Source organism: Macaca nemestrina, chromosome 2, assembly GCF_043159975.1.
Source record: "Macaca nemestrina isolate mMacNem1 chromosome 2, mMacNem.hap1, whole genome shotgun sequence".
Taxonomy (NCBI): domain Eukaryota; kingdom Metazoa; phylum Chordata; class Mammalia; order Primates; family Cercopithecidae; genus Macaca; species Macaca nemestrina.
Genome location: NC_092126.1, coordinates 61,810,332 through 61,837,189, shown reverse-complemented (window position 1 = coordinate 61,837,189; position 26,858 = coordinate 61,810,332). Strand labels below are relative to the sequence as shown.

Sequence of the window (26,858 nt, the reverse complement as noted above, 5' to 3'; positions counted from 1 at the left end):
TGCCCTTAGGATTAGTTAATAAATGTAAAGCCCTTAGAGCAATGCCTGGCAAATGGTAAATGCTAAATAAATTATTATTAATAGTATTATCAGACTCAGCCACACCGTTCTTAAATGAATTGGACAGAAGCTTCATTATCTGTTAGACTGTCATTTCTCAGAAAATAAATGTAAAGGCTTTAAGCCCCTTAAGCAGTTAGGTAGTGTCTCAGTCTGCTTGGGCTCCTGTAACAAAATACTATAAACTGGAGAGCTGATAAAAAAAAATTATTTTTCACAGTTTGGGAACTGGAAAGTCCAAGATTAAGGTACCACCAGATTTGCTGTCTGGTGAGGTCAACCTCTTGGTTACTGGAAGTTATCTTCAAGCTGTGTCCACAAACGGCAAAAGGGACCAGCTACCTCTCTGTGGTCTTTTTTATAAGGGCACTAATCCCATTCATAAGGGCCCTGCCCTTATCATTTAATCACCTTTCCAAAGGCCCTACCTCCTAATACTACAGCCTTGGGAATTAGGATTTTTAACATATGAAGTTTGGGGTAGAGAAGACACAAACATTCAAACCACAGCAGGTGGGGCAGATAAAGGAATGAGAGTTTTACTGGAGAAAGAAAGGACCCCTTGAATATGAATAACAACTCTAAGAAAAAAAAGTGAGGGTTATAATTTGCAGAACAACAGAATATTTGACTTCACAAAAGTAATCCTTCTGTAAAGTCAAAGTAATAGGACCTGTGGCTCCTATAAAGCAGACTTGATTTATAAAATTATAAATAAAAATTAAAAAGCATATATATTAGCTTTAAGTAAACTATTTTCTGTGAAATAGAATGGTTCTGTGAGCCATTAACAAATTCTCAAACCCAAAGAAGAGGTCATGGGAACCCCAATTTATAGCTGGTCAGTCAGAAATATGGGTGACCCAAACTCATGATTGGTGTCTCAAATGGGGGCAGTCTTATGGAAGTGAGCCCCTAACTTGTGGGATATGACGCTAACTCCATGTAGATAGTGTTAGAATTGAATTTAATTGTAGGACACCTAGTTAGTGTATGGACAATTACAGGCTTTGTTGGTGGTAAAAGGAAAAACCCCAAGCATTTGGTGTTCAGTGGGTGAAATAAAGATTCTGAGAGTAGTAAATACATCTCTCTCTCCCCACCTTCCCCACCCCACCATCCTACCTCACTGGCCATTCCTTCAATCTTTCTTGCTGGTTGCTCCTCAAATTCCTAACTTCTAAGTGGTAAGGTATTTTGAGGCTAAGCCCTCCACTCTTTTCTCTAGCTTCCCTCACTCCTTGAATGATCTCCTCCAGGGGTCTGGCTTTAGCACCATCTATACACAGACGACTCTCATGTTTACATCTCAAGATCTAACCTCTCCTCTGAGCTCTGGGCTATTATTCTAACTTCCTACTTGACAAGGTCTCTGAATGTCTAGCAGATATCTCAAACCAAGCATGTCCAAAACAGAGCTCCCAGCTTTCCACTTGAAACCTGCTCCATTGTCAGCCTTTCCCATCTCAGTTAATGGCTCTGTCATTTCCCTATAGTCAATTCACCTTAGTTCCTTTCTCTCACATCCCCAACTCCATTCTCCTCTTCTCCTCCATACCCATATTCAATGAACTAGCAAATGCTATTTGCTCTACTTTTGAAATGTATCCAGATCTGAACACTTCTCACCATTCTCACAGCCACAACTTCAGGCTATTGCAATAATCTCCTAACTGGTCACTCTCCTCCTACTTTTTTCCCCCTTATCATCAGCCAAACTGATCCTTTTGAAAACATAGATCACATAACTCCCTGGCTTAAAAACCTTCAGATGGCTTCCTGCTACACTCACGATGATATCCCAAGTCCTCATTATGTCCTATATGGCTGTGTGTGATGTGTCACTCCCCTATCTGGCCACCTGATCTCCTCTATGCCCACACGTGTTCACCAAGCTGCAATCCCAGGGGCCTCTTTGCTCTTCCTTATAACACCAGACGTGTTTTCCCACCCTCCACCCCAGCCCCAGTGTTTTCTCTGGATCACGCTTGCCTTGGATTTTTTCATGGCTGGCTCCTCCTCATTCACATCTTTATTCAAATGTCCTGACCAACCAGTCTAAATATCCACTACCAGCACAGATTCACTCTCAATCCTCTTAACATCATCTATAACTCTACCTTTACTTGCTCCTTGTGTCCCCCATGAGAGTGTAAGCTCCATTGAGAGAGATGTTGCCTGTTACCCCTACCATTGTGTTCTAAGCGAATACCCAGAATGTAATAGATGCTCAACAAATTGTCTTAATGAATTTGTCTGTTATCTTCCCCTTCAGCCTACAGCTCCAGAAGACGTAGGCTAAGCAATAGTAGATATCCACAGGTAGGAGGGTGGTAATTGTAACAAATTCATCCATGAGAAAAAGCCATACTTGAGTACCCAAAGGCCTCTGAGTCTAAAATATGACCATACAGAGTCAGATAAACATGTGTTCAAATCCCAACTCCGTAACTTATGTATATGTGACTTTAGCAATTTACCTTTCAGCGCTTCAGTTTGCTTCTCAGTAGGATGGAAATGCTACTACTTACTGGTTGTGTCATTGGGTGCACTAAGAACTTCTTGGATATAGTAGCCATGTCTTGATTTCATTCACACATTTGTTTATTCAATCAACAAAACATTTTTATCAAGAATCTACTACATTCTAGTCATTGGGCTAATTACTGAGAAGTCAACCATTCAACAGTGAGGAAGGCAGACATGAGCCAGGCCCTTGGGAGCTTATTGATTAGTAGACTATTATAAGAATGTGTGACTTTGGTTTCAATAAGGGAAGCACAGGGTAAAATAAGCACAGAACAGAGGGCTAAACATATTCTGAAGGGGAGATCAGAAACGGTTTCCTAAATTAAATTACATCTAAGGATGCATAATAATAAGTGCTACTTAGGAGGTGGTCACAAGGGCACACAGGAGTTGCAAAGATCTTCTGCTTTAGAGGAATGTAGGGAAGACACCATGGCTAGAATGGCAGGCTGCGGAAAAATGGTGGGCGAGGAGGCCACTAAGGTAGGCATGAGCTCTAAGAGAAGAGGTAAATAATGCATGGGGGATTTATTCCAAAACAACCATGTAGTAGTAGAAGCAATGAACTAGCTACACATGCATGAATAGATATTTAAAATGTATTAAAGGGAAAAGGTAAGAAAGAATGAGAACTATAGCACATTAACACATAAAATTACACAAAGTGATTACATATTTTATAAAGAATCACACATCACTGTACTCATACCGAACACAATCTAGTGGATACTTTAGGGAGGAGGGATGAGTGTGATCATTAGGAGCTACGAGGAAAATAAATTCACAAGAGAGGGACCTTGCACGGACTGTCAGTGAAAGTGTTCAAAGAACTAAGGAGTGAGTTAGCTCAGTTCTAAATCCAGGTCCGAAGTGAAGGAACAACTGGAGGGGTGAAGTGGGAGAAGGCCAAAGACTGGATCACCAGCAGTCCTAGGAAATAATATTTATGGGACATTTAGGGAAGAGTAAATGGCCCTTTATGGCTTGATATCCCCATGAGGCCACAGCCCATATCTGCTTTGCTCATTTCTGAACTATCCATTCCCCACCAACCAGCCCTGCTGAGGCCTATAGACCAAGAAGCACAGAGACTGGATGAAGCCTCTCTCTGCCTCACTAGATGGGGCCCCCAAAATGAAATGAAGCAAAAAAACCCACATAGGTGTATGCAGTTTGAATATACATTAAATTAAATCAATGTAGTATTTCCATTTCAAAATGGAGAAAACTACCTAGCATTAATACTTCTCAAAACAATGTACCTATTCCAGATTTAAGCTTCAGCAGCTGCTGGGCATTTAAAGTGTTCCTTTCTGATGTAAAGAGAAGAGAGTGCTGCTTCTGTCTCAGCAAACCAGCAACTTAGATATGAAACACCATGGACAAGAGGGTGATTCAATGTCAGCACTGGAATGATTCCTGGCAAGTTTCTATGAGAAATACCCACATTATGGAATTTTAGACTCAGCCCAGAAAAGGAAAATACAAAACTTGTTTCATAAATATTCCATTTCAAAATGGTGAGCTTTAGTTTGGGCTTTTTGTCCTAAATTGTCCTGTAAAACATGTTTACTCTTTAGATGAGGAGAATGTCGATCCTAAAATACCCTTAATTCAAGCCATAAGCTATTACAACTCCATTTTGTATTTAATTTAGTCACCAAGTACCTCAAGAGTGGAGTATGACATATCCCAGGAAGCTTTATAAGTGTCGATCAAATCATATGACAGTGCCTAAAAGGGGAAAGCGTAAGTCAAGTCAATTTACCTACAAAAGAAGTAATTCTCCAGGTTTTTAAAATGTAAAAGACAGGAAATCCACAGATTTCTTGCAAATATACAAATACTGTGTATACATTTTACAACTGAGAGGATATTTAATAACATTAAACATTAAGTTTATACTAATTTGTAAATAACCTTCAGGTGAAATCTTTGTGAATGAAAGTGGATAATTTTCCATGATGTGAATCAGAGTTATACCTGAACTATACCATTAATTCACAATAGACCTATATAGAAATAAATGAAAAGCCTAGTACTAGAGGCTAGTGTAAGATACAGAGATGCTTGAAAATGCACTTTAATTTGAAGCAAAAACATGCAGAGGAAGGCCTGTGGAAATGGCAAATCATTTTATGTAGCTTTTATATCAATGAAGTTAGATCAATACAGGATGATCATATCAGGAATAAATAAAATCTATCACCCTTGGTTCATCTGAGTAGCGAAGTTGGAGATCCCCTCACTCAAGGCAAAAATGTCAGAAGTCACCAGGAATTTTAATTGCTCGTACAAAATGAAGAGAAGAAAGCACAATATCTATACCAACTAAAAGGTCGGGCACTAGCTATTGTTCTCAGCAGTCAATTCATTAATTATGGTTCTGATTGCACATCTCCTATCAAAGCTAATTATTTATTTTTTAAAATGATGTTGCAACTTCAAAGCCATTAGTGCCAATAAACAGTAATGTATTAGAAACGCCACAGGTGAATATCAGTGCTTAAGAAATTCAGTTTCGCCAGCATTCACCCATGCAGACCCATGGGATTGGTATTGGACATTTCAGTAGGAAAATTACTACCTTTCCCATTCAGAGTCTAAATAGAAGCCTAATTCATGAATTAATGCTTACTCTTTCCTGCTACAGATATTAGTTGTTATTCATTTCTAAGCTTTTACCATACCCATCTCTGCAACTATTTTTTCCTGAAATTTTGAATAGATTTGTCTTTTATCACTCTTCTCCCCAGGTGCTTAGAAGGATAAATACTATTATCAAGGTGTACTGCAAAAGTGAATACATTTTAATAGGATTGTGATAACAGAATCTTTATCCAGTGACTATTGCAAAGAGAAGAGAGAAGATTTCTGCTTTCAGATTAGAGTACGGACTTTGAAATGAAAAGCGGATTATCTTATTAGCCTGACAACTGATGTACAGCACTCAAATTCCTGTTTCTTGTTTGTAAAGGGAATCATTTTACGTGAACATGCTTTTGACTGGCTACTAGTATGATATTCATTACAGCGAAAGAGCAAGAGAAAATACAAGGACTGCCATTCTGCACGTCTCACACCAGATGTGATTACTTTTTTCTGAAGCTGAAAAACAGTCAAACACCTCAGTAGCTAAAAATGTGCAGCTGCTGCGTGTAAGTAGTAGATACATGAAATTGTCTACTGAAGCATACGCTCATGGAGATTGGTTAATGTTTTTAATTCAACTATAAAATAATTTAATGAGTCTAGTCTTTCCTACAGTTAAGAAAAACCATGTTTAACTGAACATGAACTAAGGGCTGGGGTCTTGACATTAAGAAATTGTTGATCCCAGAAAGACGTGGGGCTGTATCTGGTGAAATCTGAACACAAAGATCAGTCTGGGACACAGTAGATGGGCTTGAGTTCATGTCCAAAAAGGAGCATTGTTGAGGACAGCTAAAGCCAGCTCCTGTGAGGTCACTACCTAGAGCTCTGTTGGCAAAGATGAGGTGCAGAGAAGATGTCAACAACCAAAGAAGGTTGCCATTATAATGAAACACATGGGGATGATAGCTGATGCCCACTGAATGACTCTCCTCTCCCCGTGAAGCAACCTTGCCTCCAACAGGACCAACCACCAGTTTTCACAGATATGCCAGGCTCCCTTCTGCTTGATTTCATTTAAATTTTCCTCTTGATCTGTGGTCTCTATATTCCAAAAATAAGCAGCTCCTCCATCAAGCATACAGGAATAAGAACACTGTCTATACACATTTACTTTTACTATTTTAAATTTAAAAATTAAGATTGTGATTTTTCACTTGATGTCATGGTTTTGAAATAGAGCTTAATAGTCGGTTTGCCAGCTTCTAAGGTATAAGGGTATTTTAGAGAAAGAATTGTGCAATTGATTGGCAAGAAATTAAGAACTACAGTATAATAATAACTAGAGAAAAAGAGATATTCAAAATATGTGACAACCAGTGTCCTTGCTGCGCCAAGCACTAATACTTGGGTTGCTGGATTTGGAAATGGGAATGGGGAAACCAGTCCCAGAGAAGATGCTGAGAGAGCAGAGGTGAATGATCTTGTGAGGCAGCAGTTATTAACAGCTGATGTGGAATAACTTCAATACTGTAACTAATGATACAGGTACATATTAGATAAATATCAACTTGCTTATGATGAGAATGAAGTTACATCAACCAACATGGATAATAAAGAAACTGCCTCTAAAATGTCATTATTTGACCCATCCAAGGTCGAGTCCTATTTCCCAAAACAAAAGTCCATGAATTTAAGACCTCATAGAGATCAGACATCTTTCAGCAACTCTAATCTCATTTTTCTGTTCTAAGGATTCTAAGGGATTCACAAGGATTCCCTGTATTCTCTGCTTCTAAGTGAACTCATCCCAGGTAACACATTGGCTCTCTCCATTTTGTAGATTTACAAAGAAAGACAACATTGAAGGATGGAATCGTGTAAGGTAGGGTCTGATATCTGTCCTCCTAAAACTTCCCCACTCTAGAATCAAAGAAATCATCATGGATGTATATTTAAAACTTCTAATAGTTAAAAAAAAAATACAGATTCTGTCCAAAAAAACTGCAGAAAACTGCAGAGAATTAAAACAAAAAAGATCCTGAAGACCACTGAGGTGCCTCTGAACAAATTTTCCACCTTCCTTTTCTATAATATCAAATCTCTGCTATCTAATATCTAGTTTCTACGTATCTGTAATATCTAATATCTAGTTCTTTTGAACAAAACATAAGAACCTTGAGGCCAATATTTGTCTTTGTCCCCAGTGTTGGTCCTGGTCTGGACCTATAGCAGCTTCTCAATCCATTATTGTGAATGAAGGAAACGTCACTTTGAAGATGGCTAGGAGCATAGAATTTGAACATTGCCAAGAGAAAACATGTAAATGAGAAAAAGCTCTCGTCAAAAAGCCAGGAGGCCCAGACCCTGTTCCTATCACTAACCAACTAATTACCTGAGTGACTGACAAAGGCTCTTTCCTAGCTGATATGATTTGGCTGTGCCCCACCCAAAATCCTTATCTTGAATTGTAATCTGAATTATAATCCCCATGTGTTTGGGGAGGGACCTCATGGGAGGTGATTAGGTCATGGAGGAGGTTCCCCCATGCTGTTCTTGTGATAGTGAGCAAGTTCTCAGGAGATCTAATGGTTTTATAAAGAGCTTCTCCTCCCTTTGCTCTGCACTTCTCTCTCCTGCTGCCATGTGAAGAAGGATGTGTTTGCTTCCTGTTTCGCCATGATTGTATTAATAAGTTTACTGAGGCCTCCCCAGCCATGTGGAACTGTGAGTCAATTAAACCTCTTTCCTTTATAAATTACCCAGTCTCAAGCAGTTCTTTACAGCAGCATGCGAACAGACTAATACACTGGCTTCCCCAGCCTCTACCTCCTCATCATGAAAATGAAGGTAGCCCCTGTCCTGCCAGGCTCCCCAGGTTATGGTGAGGTCAGTTTCGAGGCCAGGGCACAATACAGCTAACTGAGGTCACCACTGAAAGGTGGAGCATTTTATTGGAAGTGTGGGAGCCAAATCTTGACAAAAAGTTGTAAAACCTTTATACACAGAATGTCATTTATTATCGAAGAATTAGTTAGCAAAAGGAGTTGGAAGTGGTGATATAAAAGCCCCTGACTTTTCTCTTTGTAAATGATCAATCTCTAGGAAACTGAGCTAGATTTATTTTCAGGCAAAGGCTAGCTGGAAACAAGGAAAACACTAAATGCTTCTTGCCAAATTGTCATGAGAGTCCAATAAAATGGTAAGAATCCTACAGGCTTATATGCTAACCTACACCTGCTGACTGAGATGTGAGTAGGGGATTCTGAAGGATACAGAAGGTTAATACAAACCCAGGCATTTGCTTCATCATTGCTAAGAAGGTATGGAGGTGAAAAGGAATCAAAAAGCAGATAAAAATGGGAGTCAAAGTTTGAACTACCACAGAGGAATTTAAAATGAACTGTCATAACTTTGAGAAATAAGGAAAGTCCAAATAAGTCACCAATAAATTAACAGCCTAAACCAATTGTATCAGCTCATAAGTCCACTGAAAATTTAGCTATTTGAAAGTACATTGTAGAGATCATGAAACTTCACCCCTAAATACCTCAGCACATGTCTCCTAAGAATAAGAGTATTCTCTCGCATGACCACAATATACTATCCTGGCTAAAAAAAAAAAAAAGTTAATTCAGAAATATTATCTTATAAACAGTTTACATTGACATTCCCCCTGTTGTTTCTAAAATGTCCTTTTTTTTTTTTTCTTTGAGATGGAGTCTCGCTCTGTCACCCATGTTGGAGTGCAGTGGCACAATCTCAGCTCACTGCAAGCTCCGCCTCCCAGGTTCACACCATTCTCCTGCCTCAGCCTCCCAAGCAGCTGGGACTACAGGTGCCTGTCACTGCGCTCGGGTAATTTTTTTGTATTTTTAGTAGAGACGGGGTTTCACCATGTTAGCCAGTATGGTCTCGATCTCCTGACCTCGTGATCCGCCCGCCTTGGCCTCCCAAAGGGCTGAGATTACAGACATGAGCCACCGCGCAGGGCCTAAAATGTCTTTTATGGTCTTTGTATGGTGTAGAGAGGGAAATCCAGGATCTAGTCAAGGTCCACATAGTGCATTTGGATGCTACGTTTCTGTTTGGTCTTTCCATAGCTAGAACAGTCCCAAAGATACCAGCCACTTGTCTTACAAAATGTCCCACATTCTGGATTTGTCTGACTGTATCCTTGTGAATATATTCTGATTTAACATTTTTGCCAAGAGTGCTATGTAGGTGATATTGTATTCATCTTACTGCAACTCATCAGGAAGCAGATAATGTCAAGTGGTCTCCCTCTTGATGATGCTGGGTTGGGGAAGGTGATGTCCTCCAGATCTGTCCACTGTAGAGGCACATTTTCCCCCTTGTAGTAATTTAAGTCATCTGAAGGGTTAGACTTTGAGAATATGAGAATAATCTGAATCTGTAAAATAATTTTAGCATTCATTGACACTCTTTGCTTAATTTATCAGAAATTTCAAAATAGATATTATTTAATTCCATTATTCCTTCTACATTTATTAGCTGAAATTCTGTGAAGCATAGCTTTCTGCACTACTCTTTCCTCCTTTCTCTTTCTTTTTAGTATCACTATGAACCCATGGGCTTTTAAAGTTTTTATTTAAAAGTTATAATATTTTAGTGCCATTATCATTCTGATATTCAAATTGTCCCAAAAGCCAAATGGAGTCCTTCAAGCTGCAGGGTGTGTGTGTGTGTGTGTGTGTGTGTGTGTGTGTGTGTGTGTGTAAATACCCATTTCGGTTTTGATAACTGTCTTATTTTCTGACACTGCAGACTCACTGCTATGGTCTGAATGTTTGTGTCCCTCTCAAATTCATCTGTTGAAATCCTAATCCCCAAGGTGATATTAGAAAATGCAGTCTTTGGGAGGTGATTGGGTCATGAAAGTGGAGCCCTTATGAATGAAGGTGGAGCCCTTATGAATGGAATTAGTACCATTAATCCCATTAGGGACCCCAAAGAACTCTCTACAACTCTTTCCACAAGGTGAGAATACAACAAGAAGTTGAGAAGTCAGTAATTGGCAACCTAGAAGAGGGTCCTCACAAGAGCCCAACCATGCTGGCACCCTGATCTTGGACTTCCAGTCTACAAAACCAAGAGAAATAATTTTTGTTAATAAGCCACCCAGTCTATGTTATTTGTTGTTAACTGCCTGAATAGACTAAGATATTGTCTCTGCCCTACACTTGTATTCACACATTTAATCCAGGAGTATTCTTTCTAATCAATGTTATTATAGCAAAAGCTGATGAATTATGAAGATGACAGTACTATTATTCTAAAAAAAAAATGTCCTAAGAAAAATTCAAGTTACAGTTTCCATAGGTCAACATTAATTATATTAATATCATTTTGAAACTTCCTCAATTAATGCTTTCCACTATATTTTAGGGATTTTGTTTTTAGCTACATCTGCAGGAATTATGATACAAATCAACTGGGGACATTAAGAAAGAACAAAACTACATTTTATCCCTTATTCCTGAAAGCTAGTAAGGCTTTTATGTTATGTCCATATGAAACTAGACAACTGATCAATTTTGTTGATTCCTTCCAACTGATAAATTTTGTGAAAAGACAAGGTGGGAATCCCAAGTCTAGGTCACGCAAATGGGCTGAGTCCTAGCTCTGCCCTTCAAGGGAGAGGCCTGGCTGTCCCAGACCTTGTGGGAAGGGTGACCGCTGTACCCTCTCCACAGTCCCGGACTCAACTCATTTCTCCTACTCTCACCTCAGCTTCCTCACAGCTGACCTTCATTTCATTCCCCTCTCCTAATTCCTCCAATATGATACACCCATATGTGCCTCTGAGTTTTTAGCCCTGGACAAGTCTAACTTCCCTCCCATGGTGCACTGACTCCATGAATAGACCCAGACCAGTCCCACCCACCAACTCCATGGACCATATGCTTCTCAGAACCGACCCAGCATCCAACAATCTTGTACAAACAGAATTTATGCATTTCCCTTGATAACAAGTAACTAGGATGTGCCTCCAAGACCTGAAGGACAGGACTAGAGTAAATCCCCTTCAAGGCTCAGGATATAAAACCTAGGTCTTAATGGGGTTACCTCCTCTGTCATTTTCATGAGCTTTTTTTTCTGGTTTCTGCCAAAACTTGAAATGATCATATTCCCATGCTTTTATTCAGTGCTTTTCTTTCATGCTGGAGGCAAGGTAACCTCTGGAGTCACATAGACTAGCTCCTCTGATTACCAGCTGTGTGACCCTGGCAAGTTGCTTAACCCTTCTAGGCTTTGGTTTCCCTATCTGTAAAGTAGATATAATAATAGTAGCTACATCATAGGTTTGTTGTGAAGAGTGAATAAGGAACATGTCTATAGGATGCACAATGTCTGAAAGTGATAGGTCAATTATGTGAGCTCTTATTATGATTATGGCTTCATTCTCACCTGCTGGGCAATCTCATCAAAGACTTTCCTATTTTTATGCAAACAACTTCCAGATTTACCAATACCCTCTAATTAGTCTTCCATTCTTCCACTCTAAAACTGTCCTACCAACATGCTACTAGACTTTTCTAGCTTCTCAAACTCAACATTTCCAAACCGAATTTATCTTCTTTTAGTACACTCATTTTTATGCCTTTTTTTTTTTTACTTATTTTTAGATAATTGTAGATTCACACAATTTTCATTGTAGGAAATAATAGAGAAAAATATTGTGTACTCTTTCTCTAGTTTCCCCCAATGATGACATCTTACATAACTACAGTACAATATCACAACCAGGAAATTGATATTGATACAATCCAAGCTTAATCAAGTTTCACCAGTTTTACATGCACTGTATATGTGTGCGTGTGTTTTTAGTTCTATATAATTTTATCACATATATGGGTTCATGTAACCACTAACCACAGTCCATATACAGAACAGTTCCATCACAAGGATCCCTCCTGCTACCCTTTTGTAGCCCCCCCGCCTCCTTCCTCTTCTTTTCCCAACTTGTGGCAACAACGAATTTGTTCCCCATCTATATAATTTTGTCACTACAAGAATGTTATATGAATGGCATCATACAATATATAATTTTTTGATACTGCTTTTCTTCACTCAGTATAATTTCCAAGAGATCACCCAAGTTGTGTATATCAATAGTTCTCTTCCTTTTACTATGGAATGGTATTCCAGTTTATGACATGCCACAGTTTGACCAACCAGTCACACATTAAAGTACACTGGAGTTGTTTCCAGTTTGGGGTTATTATGACTAAAGCTGCTATATACATTTGTGTACAGTCATCTACATGAATACAGTTTTCATTTTTGTGAGATAAATGTCCAACAGTGCAATTATAGTGTTGCATGGTAAGCACATTTTAGTTCTGTAAGAAATTGTCATATTTTACTCTAGAATGGTTGTACCACATTATATTCTCACCAGCGTCCAAGTGGTCCAGTTTTTCTGCATCCTCATCAGCATTTGATGTTATCACTACTTTTAATTTTAAGTCTGATTGATACATAGTGATATCCCATTGTCATTTTAATTTGCACTTCACCAATGGCTAATGATGTTGGACATCCTTTCATGTGCTTATTTGCCATCTATATATCCTCTTCAAGTGAAATGTATGTATATGTATTTTGTCCATTTTCCAAAAGGATTGTTTGGGTTATTTATTGTTGAAAGAGTTCATTGTATATATTCTAGATACAATTCCTTTGTTATATATGCCATTTGCAAATATTGTCCCCCAGTCTATAGCTTGTCTTTTCTTTCTCTTGACAAGGTCTTTCACAGAGCAAAAGTTTTTAATGTTGATAGTGTCCAATTTGACAGTTTTCTTCTTTTATGAATAGTGCTTTTGGTGGTAAGTTTAAGAAGGCTTTACCTAATCTGAGGTTTCAAAATTTTTCTATTTTTTTCTAAACTTTTTATAGTTTTCCATTTTACATTCAAGTCTGTGATCCATTATGAGGTAATTTTTGTATAAGGCATATGGTTGAGGTTCATATTCTTGCTGAAGGATATCAGATTTCTCTCACACTTTGAACAATGACATTGCTATTCACAGAGAGGTTATTGAGCCTGTGGGTCTCCCTTTTCCTTTTCATGTCCTCCTCCATCCAGTCTGTTTTTCTCTGTCTGTCCTAGAATCATTTTCTTAAAACCACATTTCATCATGTCACTCTCCTGTGTAAACAGCTTAGATGGGTGTTGACTCATGATGACAGACCTCTAGCCCTTTAGCTGGGCATACACCACTTAAACAACCCAACCACAGTTTCCCTTTCCTTAACCTCCACATATTTGCACAGTGCTTCAGCCACACAGGACACACAAAGGTCTTTCAGAGATGCTTTACAGATGCCATTTTTCCCCACTACAAAACCATTTTTTCCCCGTGTCTCCCGCCTCAACACTAGCTGGAAGGTCACCTTTTCCACATATCTTTCCCCCAAAACACTTGCTCCCGTAACTTCCCAGGAAGAATTGCATCCTCATCCAAATTCCCATGAAACTCTCCTCACGCTTCTTTACTGCCTATGCTTTTTCATCTGTAAAATAGGCCTAAAAAAAAAAAAACTTATAGAGTTGTTTGGAAACTAAATGAGTTAATACCTGTAAAGCAAATAGAAGCACAATCTAGGCCATAATCAGTGCTCAATACATTTGTTATTGATGTCATAATTTTCATATACCTTTGTTGTATCTCATGTAATAGTTTATTATAGATACTTTTTCTAAGTTGATTATTTATTCTTCTTCTCTACCAGGTTGTGTAAGGTTTTCTATAGCTTCTCTTACTTTCCCACAATGTTAGTACATAATAGATTGTGATAAACATTTGTTGAACTAAATTCTTCAAATTTAATAAGCCAATACAATGAAAAAAAACTGACCTTTCCCCTTGAATCAACAAGTTGTTTTATTGAACTAATTATTTTGGAAATTAATGGACATCCCTCCACTTCAATTTTTGTTTTGTTTGAATACAAGCATGAGGGTTAAATGAATTGCTGAAAGAAAAGATGATCATGTTATTTATTAATGACAGAAAAGTAGGTTTATTCTACTTAATGCTCTCCAGTAAGACAATACTCTTTTTTGTTTAAGGGCAAAAATTATGCTAACTCTAATAGACAGGGAATATTGGGTTCTTCATTTTGCATTAAAATCATACTTTCCCCACATTCTTGGAAGAAGTTGTATCCAGAAGGATTGTGAAGAAGAGTTAGAATAGGTGAACATTTGGGTAAAGAAGAATATAAAATACATTGGAGAAGGTGATGGAAATGGGAAGGATTTGGTCAACCACACTGAAAAAATGACATGCTCATTTCTAGTTGGTAGTTATATAAAAATAAAACTATCTAGAAAAGCAACAGTATACTTTTATACCACTGAAGAATCCCAGAATAAATACACAATTAACTACAAAAAGAAATATCAAAATCTCTGGAATGCCGTATTGGCAGTATTTTTGGTGGTTCCTCCTGCCACAAAGCCTGGCTCTGGTGTCAGCATTCACCCTCCCCACCCTCAGGTGAATCTTGGCTTAAGTCATTCCCAATGCCACGGTGTGGTTTAGGAAGGGGCCTATGGCACAGTCCTGGGCAATGAGGCACAAGAGAGTCTACTGGGAAGTTTGTCTTGCTCTTACAAAAGAAAGAGGATGTGTGAGGAGGAGCCATTTCATTTTCCTGTCTCTGAACATTGTAGTACACATGAAGATGTTGAACTCAGAGCTTCTGAAGTCACCACACAATAAAAGACACTTACAAGATAGCACTGAGAATGGCAGAGCAGCAAGGTGGGGGACTTGAGTCCATGACGAAATCACTGAGCCTCTGAAAAAAAGCAGGAGTCCCTCTGTCTCAGGATATCTTGTTACCTAAGATAATAAACTCTTCATTGTCTGACTAGCTTAGCAGATTTTCTATTTCTGGCCTACAAAAGTTTGTAAACAGACTCAGTATTCTGAGTGCTCTAAGTAAGACTGACATACTGATTTTAAGAGGAAACCTGCAGTTTAGTTGACTAGAAGTGCATTCATACTTATAATGACTATTCTAGAGGAGAGACAGTCAGACTTGTTGTACAACCAGTGAGAAGTAACAGTATAAAGAACACAGACTCGCGAAGCAGGGAGCCCAGGTTCAAATCTCTCTTTTGCAGCTCACCAGCTATGGGGCCTTAGGCAAGATACTTTATTTGACTGAATTTCAGTTCCTTCATTGTAAAATGCCTACAGCAATACCTACCTCATAGGTTGATAGGGGGTACTAAATGCCATAATGTAATAATAAAGGGCCTGTCAAATAGGAACCCAAATAAATGTTAATTTCTCTTCCCCTAATTAATCCTTTGCCAAGATGAAACACTAACTCGGCTTATTAGACCATTAATTCAGACGCCTTCTTTCCAGCAGGAATTACTCTGTCAGCGGGGCTGGTGTCATCAAGAGTAATTTCTGCTGAAAAGTTTCCAATCTTCACATTTCTACTGTGAAGCCTAGTGTGGTGCAGAAGGGATCAGGCAGGGTTACTTCCAACCATAGAGAAAATTGATGTGACGATAACCACAGTGGAAGGGTTTATACGCCCTTGATTGTTTTATTCTCACACCTTAAAAAAGGTATGTGGGTGGAATTAATGGGCTCCAGGGAAGTGTGCTTGTAGTAACTTTTCCTCCGAGTTATTTCTACATTTTCCATTACATTCCACCAAAAGCAAATTGTACTCTACTGATCATGATTACCAAGCTCCTGAATACAATTAATTAACACACTGACTTAATAATATATTGTGTTTGGATTATAAAAACAAAAGTAGCAGTTGGTGTCAGCAAGAAGTCCTCTTTATTTCTGGTATGGTAATACAGGCTATTGTAAAGGTATTCAACTTTTGCAATAAATAAATAGAAGTCATGTTTACCTAAATAGTCATTAGTTACATGCTTGTACTAATAATGAGGGTAAAATTGGCAAATATAACTGGGAGACAATTAGACATCAAAACACTTTAAAATGCATTTACTCTTTGACCTAAAAATTCCACTTTTAGGAATTTATTTTTTATAAAGAAATAAAGACTTGTGCAATAATTTTTCAAGAATTTTTCTTGCAGGAAGAAAACAACCTAAGCATTCAAGATCCAAAGATTAAATTAGGGAATGTCTACCCAATCAAATACTACACAACCATTGAAAATGAAATCATAGGAAAAAAAAATGTATTGACATGGAAAGATGCACATGATATATTCCCAGATTTTGAGAGGTCATAAACTGTATGTTCAGTGCTTTAGAGTTTTCATTAAAACATATTTATTTTTTTAGTTTCAATGGCTATATACCAAAACGATTATGAAATGCTTCTTCTTAAGGATTTTTATTCCATCTTGATTCTGTATTTTTTTTCAGTAAGTATAAACTGTGTAATAAAGCAAAATAATTTTTAAAAACTCAAATGAGAAATTAGTAAAATACTTTTAAGCTAAAGAGCTAGTAAATAGACCTTTCATTGTTTATTATCTAGATTCTGAACTCTGGCTTCTCAGATTTCAGCCAAAATCTGATTTTTAAAGTTGTAATTTAGGAGGCTGAAGACCAACTCCCCAGGGTAAGAAGATCATCAGGTTGTCCTTTTAGGGGAGGTGACTGCTCCCTCCTCGTCTTACTGATGACCATAAACTAGAAAGGTAGTGAACTCTGTTTTAAACTGGGGGTATTCTCTTCAGTCAGAAATGTCCAAGCCCCTACAATGACATGCAGGGAAGTTTAAAGTAGCTTTCCTGCCCATGCTTAGTTGGTTCTTTGTGTTTCCAGGGAAGGATCCTTCCAAAGAAAAGAAGCCAGTTGGCACCCACTCTGGGATGCAGCTCCTGGCTGTCACCTCCAAGGAGACAAAAGTTCTGGCTTCTATCAGAACCCTGCCTGCCATGCTTACCTGGACCCTGATTTAGTTATCATATTATTAATAATTATTATTGCCTTGGGTGTTTATTGACCTTCTGCTGTGTACCATGCACTTTGCCAGGCACTTTTCACACATTATTTCATTTAAAATCTTAACAGCAGCCATGGAAGGTTAAAGCTATCATTAACCTCATTTTATAGATGAAGAAACAGTTTGCCCAAGATTTGGCTAGTAAGGATGAGAGGCAAAATGAGAAACTAGATCTACCTGGATTTTATTAGAGATTCCTTAACCAATTAAATTTGGATGTTTATAATTCACTTTGGGGAGAAAGTTCAATTTGCCATTCCTGGGTCTTTCTAGACCAGAGTTAAAAGTAATTCCAAGAAAGTACTAAACCACTTCACATTTCACAACCAGAGGAGTGATTCTGCTGTATAGCCACACCCTTGAGTGCTGGTGGCAAAAAAAAAAAAAAAAAAAAAAAGGCCAAGACACAGCCAAGGGTCCTTCTGTGTTCAGCTCCACGCTGACTTGCTTGTCGCTTAACTTTTCTAAACCTCAGATCCTTATATAGAAAATGAGCTTTATTCTTGTCCTAAATACCTTGTTTGTGAGTATCAAATAAGACAATGTGTGTGTAGGCACTTTTGAAAGTACAAAGAGCAGGAATCTTGATTACTCCTCATGCAAATCACTTCTGCCCTCAAAACTCAAAAGCAATGTAACTTTTATATAGCATTTTGCAAAAGACTGAGTGAGGGGTTTTAGAAATACAGAGAAACCTTAATGTAAAAAAGTCCCCTGTGTAATGTTTCCCCATGTTTAGCGTTAATAAGTCCTGAGGAAAAGTCATTGACTCAATGCTCCCTACCCCCATCTAATGCTTTTGATTTAATGTTTCCTCTCTAAGTGCATGAATTTTTGAAATACAGGAAATTTTGCCACAGGACTTAAGAGTCTCCTGTGACTTGATGTTAGGGTATCTCCTTAGTCATTTTGGTCTGTGCTCCCTGGGAGCAAATTAGAGCTTTGGCCGTGAGTTGATACGCATTCTGTTTTTAACTAAAGATGACAGTTGGCTTCATTACTCAAAAATATTATACCAAGGCTTAGGATTACATTTGCAAGGACTAATTTTTTAAAAAAACTAATATATGGTAGTAGAGGGAACAAAGGAATTTTTTATTGACCATTTTTTAAAACAACTTTAAGTTGTAAAAGCAATATATGCCCATGTTTTAAAATTCAAAGAGGGTACATAAAGTGAAATGGAAAAGTACTCACTCCACATACATTCCACTTCTGATTGGTAAACACTAGTTTCTCATACATGCTTTGAGAATTTTTCTATGATTATACAAGCAAATGGATGTAAATATATAACTATTTTTTAACACAGTATCATTTATGCTATAGACTGCCCCCAGAATGCTTTTTTCCTAAAAGTATGTTTGTGTAGTTTTTAATATTCTCTTGTATTGCTCAAACAGTTTTAAGCTCTCTCCTCTGCAGTATTCCATTGCATGGATATAACAAATTATTTCAATATTTTTCCCTGGGTGAATACTTAGTTGTTTATAGATTTTTAATAACACAAACAATGCTGCAACAAAAACTTCACCACATGTCTTTGCTCAGTTATATGAGTTCATCTGTAGAAAAATTCTTAGAAGTAAAACTGATAGGTCCGAAGGGAGGTGCTAATCAAGTGTTGATAGATTTTTTTAAATGCAAATTACCATCTAAAGCTGGTTGTCCTAATTTGCTTTTCACCCACCCTTGCTATTGAGAGCCCTGCCTTTGCCAACAATGGGTATAGATGATACAACAATCTATTAAATTAAGATGGATACTATTAATTTTCAGTGGACACTGGATTAAAACAAGTATTTTTTTAGGTCTTAGATAACAAGAAACCGGAAATCTTTGCCCCTAGAGGTACTGTGAATCTCCAGGCCTTAAGCTCTGAGAAGAAATCACATTGAAGTGAAATAAATCTCAAAAGAGGGGCTTAACACTCATGGAGTGTTTATTGTGTGCCAGGCACTGTTCTAAGTACTTCATATACCTTAAGTCTCCTGTAATTCCCAACAACCCTATTACAAAGGTACTTTAGTCATTTCCATTTTACAGACAAAAAAACTAAGGCACAGGGAACTCAATTCCCCGAGGTAACTCTGCTGATAAATGATAATGCTCAGATTTGAGCCTAGAAGTTTGGGTCCAGGGTCAGGTGCTTTTAATCACTTATGCACTCTGTCTCTGTGCTCCTAACGATATGCTAAACACATTTATTGAATACCTACCCTGTGCCAGGATTGACACAGGCACCGTCTTATCCTCATAGCAATACTAAGTAGTATTATTCCTGTTCCAGAGATATTAAAGTGGCTTTCCAAAGTGACAGCAAGGGGATGTGTACCGGGGCATGTCTGATTCCAAAGCCTGTATTTATTCCACTACAACATGCTTCTTTACAGGAACTAGTTGTCATAATATTCATTTTACAGATAAGAAAATCAATACTTCAGAATGAGACATATAAGGGGCTATAAATGGGGTCATCCTTGCTAACAAAGAGAGCCTACCAGGGAGCTCCATCACATCTAGTTCTTCCTTCATCAGACTGCCATACAGTTGGAATATTCATGTATATTTAATTACATATACATGGTCATAGAGTAGCATATAGTGGCAATTTGCTGTCTCCCATAAAGTATGAGCTCAAATTGTCCAATGTGGACTAAAATTGAAGGCAGAATTAAAGTCTCCCAATTCCAAGTATCAACAAAGCCCATTTTAAAAAAGTGATATAGTTAGGTGAGGATGAGCAGATGGACTCCCACACTGCAGAGACATACATCACTAGAATATGGTAGCAACATATTTTTAAGCTCAGTGAGAAACTCATTATCTGTCCATCAAAAAAATAGGTTTGGTGCTGGTTCCTGAATTTACAACTGTATTTCCTTACAGTATATAGGAAAGTTTGAGAGCCCAGGAAAGGTAAGAAGAGCAGTCCAAGGATGGAGAGCTTCAGAGGAGAGCCTTCTGGGTGGGCAAACCCCACCAGCCAATCACTGCTTCTGCTCACACCCTCCATGCCCAGCTCAATGTCTAAGAGCTCAGGCCCTGGGTCCAAATCCACTCTGCTACTTGACCACTGTGTTACCTTTAACAGGTTATCAAGCCTCTCCAGCAGTTTTCCTCATCTGTGAGATAGGCAGTAACCAACAGTGTCTGCCTCATTGATCTGCCATGAAGATTAAACATCATCCGTATAGATCGCTTCCCTGAAGTTTGGAGTTGGAGCACAGAATTACAAATGTCCACATACACAGACCCCTCCCTTTTATGTTTCAGTGTCTTATTCATTTTTTTAATGAAATCAGGAAAACATACTGTCCTATATCTAAGTCTGAAACAGAAAAGGGAATTTATACTCATTGGCTTACGATAGCTCCATGCCCTGGAGGTCAGAGTATGCAAATCTTGTATTTCTATGTCTGGCAGCCCTAGTTACGAATGAGGCATTAGATCTCTGTTATCACTGTCACAAAACAAACAACATGTTACCAGCTTATCTTTTGATTGTCGCAGCTTGTTAGGCACAAGTCAGTGTAGGCGGTTATTCAGTCAGATTTGGAGGTTAATTTGATTGTCTCTTAAAAAATTTTTTTTGTACACCATGGATGCTAACATAATATTACTACAAGGGGTTTCCTGCACTCTACAGTAAAACAAGTCAGCCTGGAAGAATATGCAAATGTGACTGTTATGTTGTTCAGTTTTCAGGGCAATTAAATATTTGCTTTGAGCTTCTCATATTGCATTGCAAATTCCTATAAAACTTACTACTCATTTCTGCACCTAAAGCTTATTTAGCATCAAGTCTTTGCCATTATTTCCGTTTTATTGAAAATTGAGTTTTTAATTATGTATCACAATCATATATAATGTGAATCTTTATTTGCAAAGTCTTTTTTCTGTGCATGTTAAATCAATTACCTTTGCCCCTTTGTTAGTTGGGCAGTGGGAGGCAGCAGTTTCAGATTTCCTCTATGAGAAGATGTCTGCAACTCATGATAACAGTGTTGGCTCTTCTACCTACCTCAGGAACAAAGACCTTTAATTAGATGGGCCAGTCTTGTCAGCCTCTGCTGGGCAGGATCAGGCCTATATGAAGCCAATACAACTTCTTAAAAAAATAAAATATAATAATAATTAGTTACTCAAACTGGCGTTAGAAATTGTGTGGATCCCAAAAAGGTGTTTTTACAGTTGAATTTAGAAAAAAGAACCTAAATGTTGTTAGAATGGTTGGTGTCTGTAAACATAGCTTTTGTCTTTGATGCCTTAATCTTTTGTTTAAAGGATTATTGTGAAAATCTCTAAATGACAGTAAATTAAAAATCAGGCAAAATTTGAGGAGCTGAACAAGCAGTGCCTGAGATGAAGGAAAAATGAAAAATTTGTGTAATATTCATTTGGGGAAATAAATGAGATGGTTAATCTGCAGACACCTCTTAGACTCTTGTCATCTTTCCTCGACAAGATCCTCTGTCCATTTCTGGTTCCCGTATACAAGCCTCCCATCACTCAATTCAAGTGTTCAAGTCCCATTTGAGTACTATCTTCCCCTCACATCTTCTTTTAATGAGCCTTAAAATTCTATTTTTCCTTCATATTTTTTCATGTCTTTTTTTATTTTTTACATTCCTAACTCAAGACCTCATTTCTTCTCACCTGGAATAGCAACACAGCCTTCTTACTGGTCTCCCTGACTCCAATTGCTCTCCATTCAGTGGAGCCTCCACATCGCAGCCTCATTCACCTTCATGCAAGCCTAATTTGATCATGTTACTTCTCTGATCAGATCCCTTCAAAAGAAAAGTTAAACTCCATGACCACAGTTCTTTGGTCAGCTCCAATTTACTTTTCCAGGTATATCTCCCATTAGTTTCCATATATTCTCCAAATATATGGAATTCTATATTCTATATTTAAAAAGTCTATTCTATTCTATTCTATAAAATTCTATTCTATAAAATACCTATTCTATATTTAAAATATTTAAAATATTTAAAAATAAACAGTTCTAATGTTCCTTAGATACAGCACTGAAATTGCTTCAGCCCTGAATCCAGATTGTCCATACAGTCAGATCATACAGGGTCTTTACATGCCATAGAAAGAACCTTGGAATTCATTCTTTAGGCTACAGGGAACCAATGAAGAGTATTATGCATTGGAATTATAAATCAGAGTTGTATTTCACATAGATGATGCTGTGGCAGTGGAGAGACTGAACTGGATGGGAGCAGAGACTAGTAGGAGGATGTACTGAGCAGTTCTTGGATTTTCCTGAGCGATAAGACTGTAAGAGTACATTTGGAGGGACTATGATGAGATCAATTCTAAGTGTGTTGAATATGAGGTTCTGGGGACTAGGGTGAGACAGGCAAGGTGCCTGAGGGTGCAAAACTTAAGGAGACACTTACTCTGAGGTGCCCACTCAGCACTTGAATGACCCAAAGCATACGTACTTCCTTAAATTCTTCACCCTAGGCACCTAGCTTGCCTTACCGCTAAGTTCCTATGATACATTTTGTAGAGATATCACCTTGACAGCCACGGAGGTACACTGCCCAGCTCTCCCTTCAAGAAAGAACTTGCTATTCAGCTGTAAGAAGTGCAGTTAGCTGACAACATCCAGCTACAGGACCTTCAGGATCTTCCTTGACTTTTAAGCCACAGTCATGCTCTTTCAGAGAACCCCTAGCCAGCGATTGAGCATAGCAGGGGTACTAGGCCTGGTCATTTCTGCCCACTGTGAGACTCCTTTAATGGGCACTCTTCCCTCCAGAGGTTGCCATTGGGTTGGGTGAGATTTTGTGAGATCTGCATTGTGTGGTCAGAAGGCTCTCCCTGCCCAATTTTGCTTCCTTCCCCATTTGTCTTTACTCTCAAATAAACCACTTGCACTACTAATTCTGTCTCAGAATCTCTTCCCAGAGAACCTAAATGACACAGCCAGTGAACAACTAGTTATACCAGTCTGGACCTGGAACTAGAGATGAAATAAGCTGAAGTGATTTTTTTGTGTGTGTAGCTAGAAGGTTGGGCTCTAGAATCTGGGTTCAAATCCCACTCCTCCATTTCTGACCTTATACAAACTTAGACAAGTTACATAAACTTCTCAGTACCTCAGTTTCTTCACCAGTAGAATGTGGATATTAATAGTAAATGAGGACTATATAAGATAATGCATTTAAAGTATTTAGTGTAGTGCCTGGCCCATAGCTGGCCCATAGTAAATGCTCAATAAATAGAAATTAAAATTATTATGTAGACTTTGAAATTTTGTTTACAGAGGTTGTTTGGTATAACAAAATAGGATAAATGTTTACTTAATCAAATTATTTTCCACAGACTATAATAAGGTTAGTGAATACTAATTTTGAAAAATGTAAAGCCCAACTCTATAATTTTTTTAATTTTATTTCCTCTTACTTCTAATATAGCTCCTCTCTCCACACAATGTCATTGCCTTCTCGTCTCCTGCCATGATTTACTTCTCCTTTCTGTTCCATCTACCCCAAATTCTCCTATTCCTCTCCTTTATATCAATTTTTGCTAATAACCTCCTCCCCTGCTTGGTTGAGAACTCATCTTCCCCAGAGAATTTTTCTTGATCAGCATGCCCTCCCCACTCTAACTGTGATTGTTCTTCTCTATTGGCAAATGCTCCCAAGAATTTTGTCCTTTTGAAACTAAGTGGTACAAAAAACAAACAAACGAAAAAAAGCCAATGCAATTCTCAAACCATATTGAAGGTGTCATGCCTCCATAAATAACAGTCAATAATGAAATAGTAGGAATGGTATCTTTAAACAGGAGCTTCCCTACTTGACACCTCCTTTTGTCCCAAAGCTAGAAGCCAGCTTGGCGATGTGATGCTTAATAAATGCTTACTTAAAGGAAGAATGTTTTCAGCTTTGGATGCGTGGTCAGCCTACAAATTATATTTGTATGTCTTCATTCTATATATGAGCCTTAAAAATAAAATGTTTGTTAGGACAGTCTCAGTCACATAATGGGGAAACTATTGTATGGGGGAAGTGTTTTACAATCATTTTAGGTATTTGGGGGTAATATAAATTTGTTTCATAAAATAAAGGCCTGGTCTACAATATGTCTAAAGCTAGTAGGAGGTCATACTTAGAGACAGATGGCAAATGCAGCATTCTTTCCTTTCACTTTTTAGTACATATGATATTCACTACAAAATGGCACAGAATGTTTTCCTGTTACCACACAGTACTACATAAGCTTTGAAAAACAAAACCTCTTTTTACACCTATGAAACTTCAAACAAAATAACTGACTTCAAAAGTAAAGTGAGAGTATTTTGTAATGTCATTGAAGGCAAGGAATATTTTTACATAACTTACTATTTCTATATATGTATTTATGCATATTGCAATACACATGAAAAAAGGTACTGCTAAATCTTCAGCCATCCTATTCATTCAATTTAAAATCTTCATTAAGATATTTACATTCAAGGCAAGATTCCTACACTGAATAGGACACAATCTTAGGTTCATTTATAACACTGGAAATGAATAGGACCTAAAATAGGAATCAGTTACACACAGAACAATCTATGAGTATAACATCAATAGCCTACACAGATTTTTAATGGCTCCTAATATAATATGCTGTTTCAAGGAGCCATTTCTACACACTGAAATGCATTTTTACTGTACTATTATACTTTAATTATAAATTGAACATGGTTGATAAAATCAGCATTTAGAGTTATATAAATTTTTAAAAATATACATAATCCTCTATAAGTACACAGCTCTATATGTGATAAAATATTAGATCTCGGATGCTAAAAAGTAAAAGCAGCTTTCACACTGACTTTAATAATATTCATTTTTATTGTTACAACTTAGTAAACTATTTTACTAAAGTTTACAATTGTCCACAATGCGAAGTAAATCAAAAGCAATTGTTGCTTTTATAATCATTATCATGAAGCAAAAATAATAGCCAATATAAAATAATTAACCTATTTAGTACCTCATCTTAAATATATTAAGAAACTACAAGATGGCATTAATACTATCCTAATCTGCTCCACTTAAGTTAATATTTAAGATGCTTCCATTTTCAAGTATCACTACTCACTGAACATTTAGAAAACCTACTTGTGAAAATCTATTTAATTTCTTAGAAAACTACTAGTTCAAAGAAAACCTACTTAGTGCATGCTATTTGACTTGCTACCTCATTTTCTCATCTTTACAACAATTAGTTAATATTGATCTCAAAAAGCAAGAGCATAATGCAAAGTGAAAGAATTATGATAATCTGAAGGCAAGAAAACAAGTTTCTATTACAAAAGTAAGCAATACTCAAGATCAGTTGTTTTTAAGCAAATAGCACATTATAGTCATAATTAGCTCACCATCAGTTAGAAATATACATACACATTTTTCAGAATAAGTCTTTTAAATATAGTGTTGCAAGTATCTTTCTAGCTTAAGAGTTTGAAATAGCAATTAAGTACGAACCTTAAATCATTCATCTTTACAACTAGAAGAGCAAGTCCCAAGGATGTAAATCTCACCCAATGAGACAAGGGATGCTGACTATATTATTAATTGCTAAGTAATCTCTTAATTTTAGAATCTAGCACCCAACACTAGCAAATAAATAATATGATTTATGAGCCTGCACTCTCACGCTGTTTCACTCGAGTTCAATTAACACATGCAGATCCTAAATGTACAGTGTGAATGTGATTCCCACAAGACAGAAAACATAGCAGGATTTGGCTATAGCAAATGTACCCCATCTACTTATTATTCAAGCACTAGTATTTAGAATACCTACAATGCCTGCTGAACACTGCGGATCAACGTTCCCCTGGGGTTACTCCAAAGCAGAACCACATCTTTTCCCCTCAGTGCTTACTGAGTTTTAAGAAGGCAGGTAACATGGGGTAGAAATTCTCGTGCAGCAGCAATACAACTCTTCTCTCCCAGTTTTCAAAAATCAACACCTCCTCCCCATACACATGCACACACACACACACACAAGAAAGGAGGGCTTTTTAAACAAGTGTTTAAAACATACCATTTGCATGGGTTTGAAAATTTTATTTTTCTTCTACTTGCTGTTGTTAAGATGTTTACAGATCTGATTAGAAAATCTGGATGTTCATATAAAGTGTTGCTTTCAATGAGATTCCTTTAGTGAAATCTGTCTGCACAGACACATGAATACATAAATAATACATATTTATGCACACATGCCTACATTAACAAGGACACATGCACACACACCTAGACCAACAATTAAGCCCACACTGTTCTATAAGCTCTTTTTGACATTTTTTGCATGCATTTTAATTCAGATGACAGATTTTTAAAAAATAATAAGCAGCTGCATATAACGCACATCAAAGTGGCACGTTTAGAAAAGCAAATACATTACCAGACGCATTTTGAAGTTTCTGGAACACCCGCAGGTGAAAGGAGACTGGATCGGATGCTGGCACACTGTATTCCTCAGAATTACAGAGCTCAATGTGACTGTGGGGGAATGTGAGGCGAGTGTGAGGCTGGAAACCTTTGAGTTGAGCTCACTCTAGGCATCAGAAAGCCTCAAAGAGGGGAAAGAAAAAGGCAGCCCACAGACAGCCAGATGAGAAACTTCTGGCACCTCTCCAGCTCAGGAATGAATTCTCTG

The 26,858-nt window shown here is 37.6% G+C and overlaps 1 protein-coding gene across 2 annotated transcripts in view; it reads right to left on the bottom strand.

Moving 5' to 3' along the window:
- The window catches only part of LOC105488541 (schwannomin interacting protein 1), an 804,156-nt gene extending 777,402 nt beyond the window's left edge, over window positions 1-26,754 (bottom strand). For both annotated transcript variants that reach the window (XM_011752721.2, XM_071091172.1), the window contains exon 1: window positions 26,604-26,754. In XM_011752721.2, the coding sequence (XP_011751023.2) occupies window positions 26,604-26,612 (9 nt within the window). In that variant the 5' untranslated portion in view covers window positions 26,613-26,754. The remainder of the gene's footprint in view (window positions 1-26,603) is intronic.
- Between the last annotated feature and the right edge of the window lie 104 nt (window positions 26,755-26,858).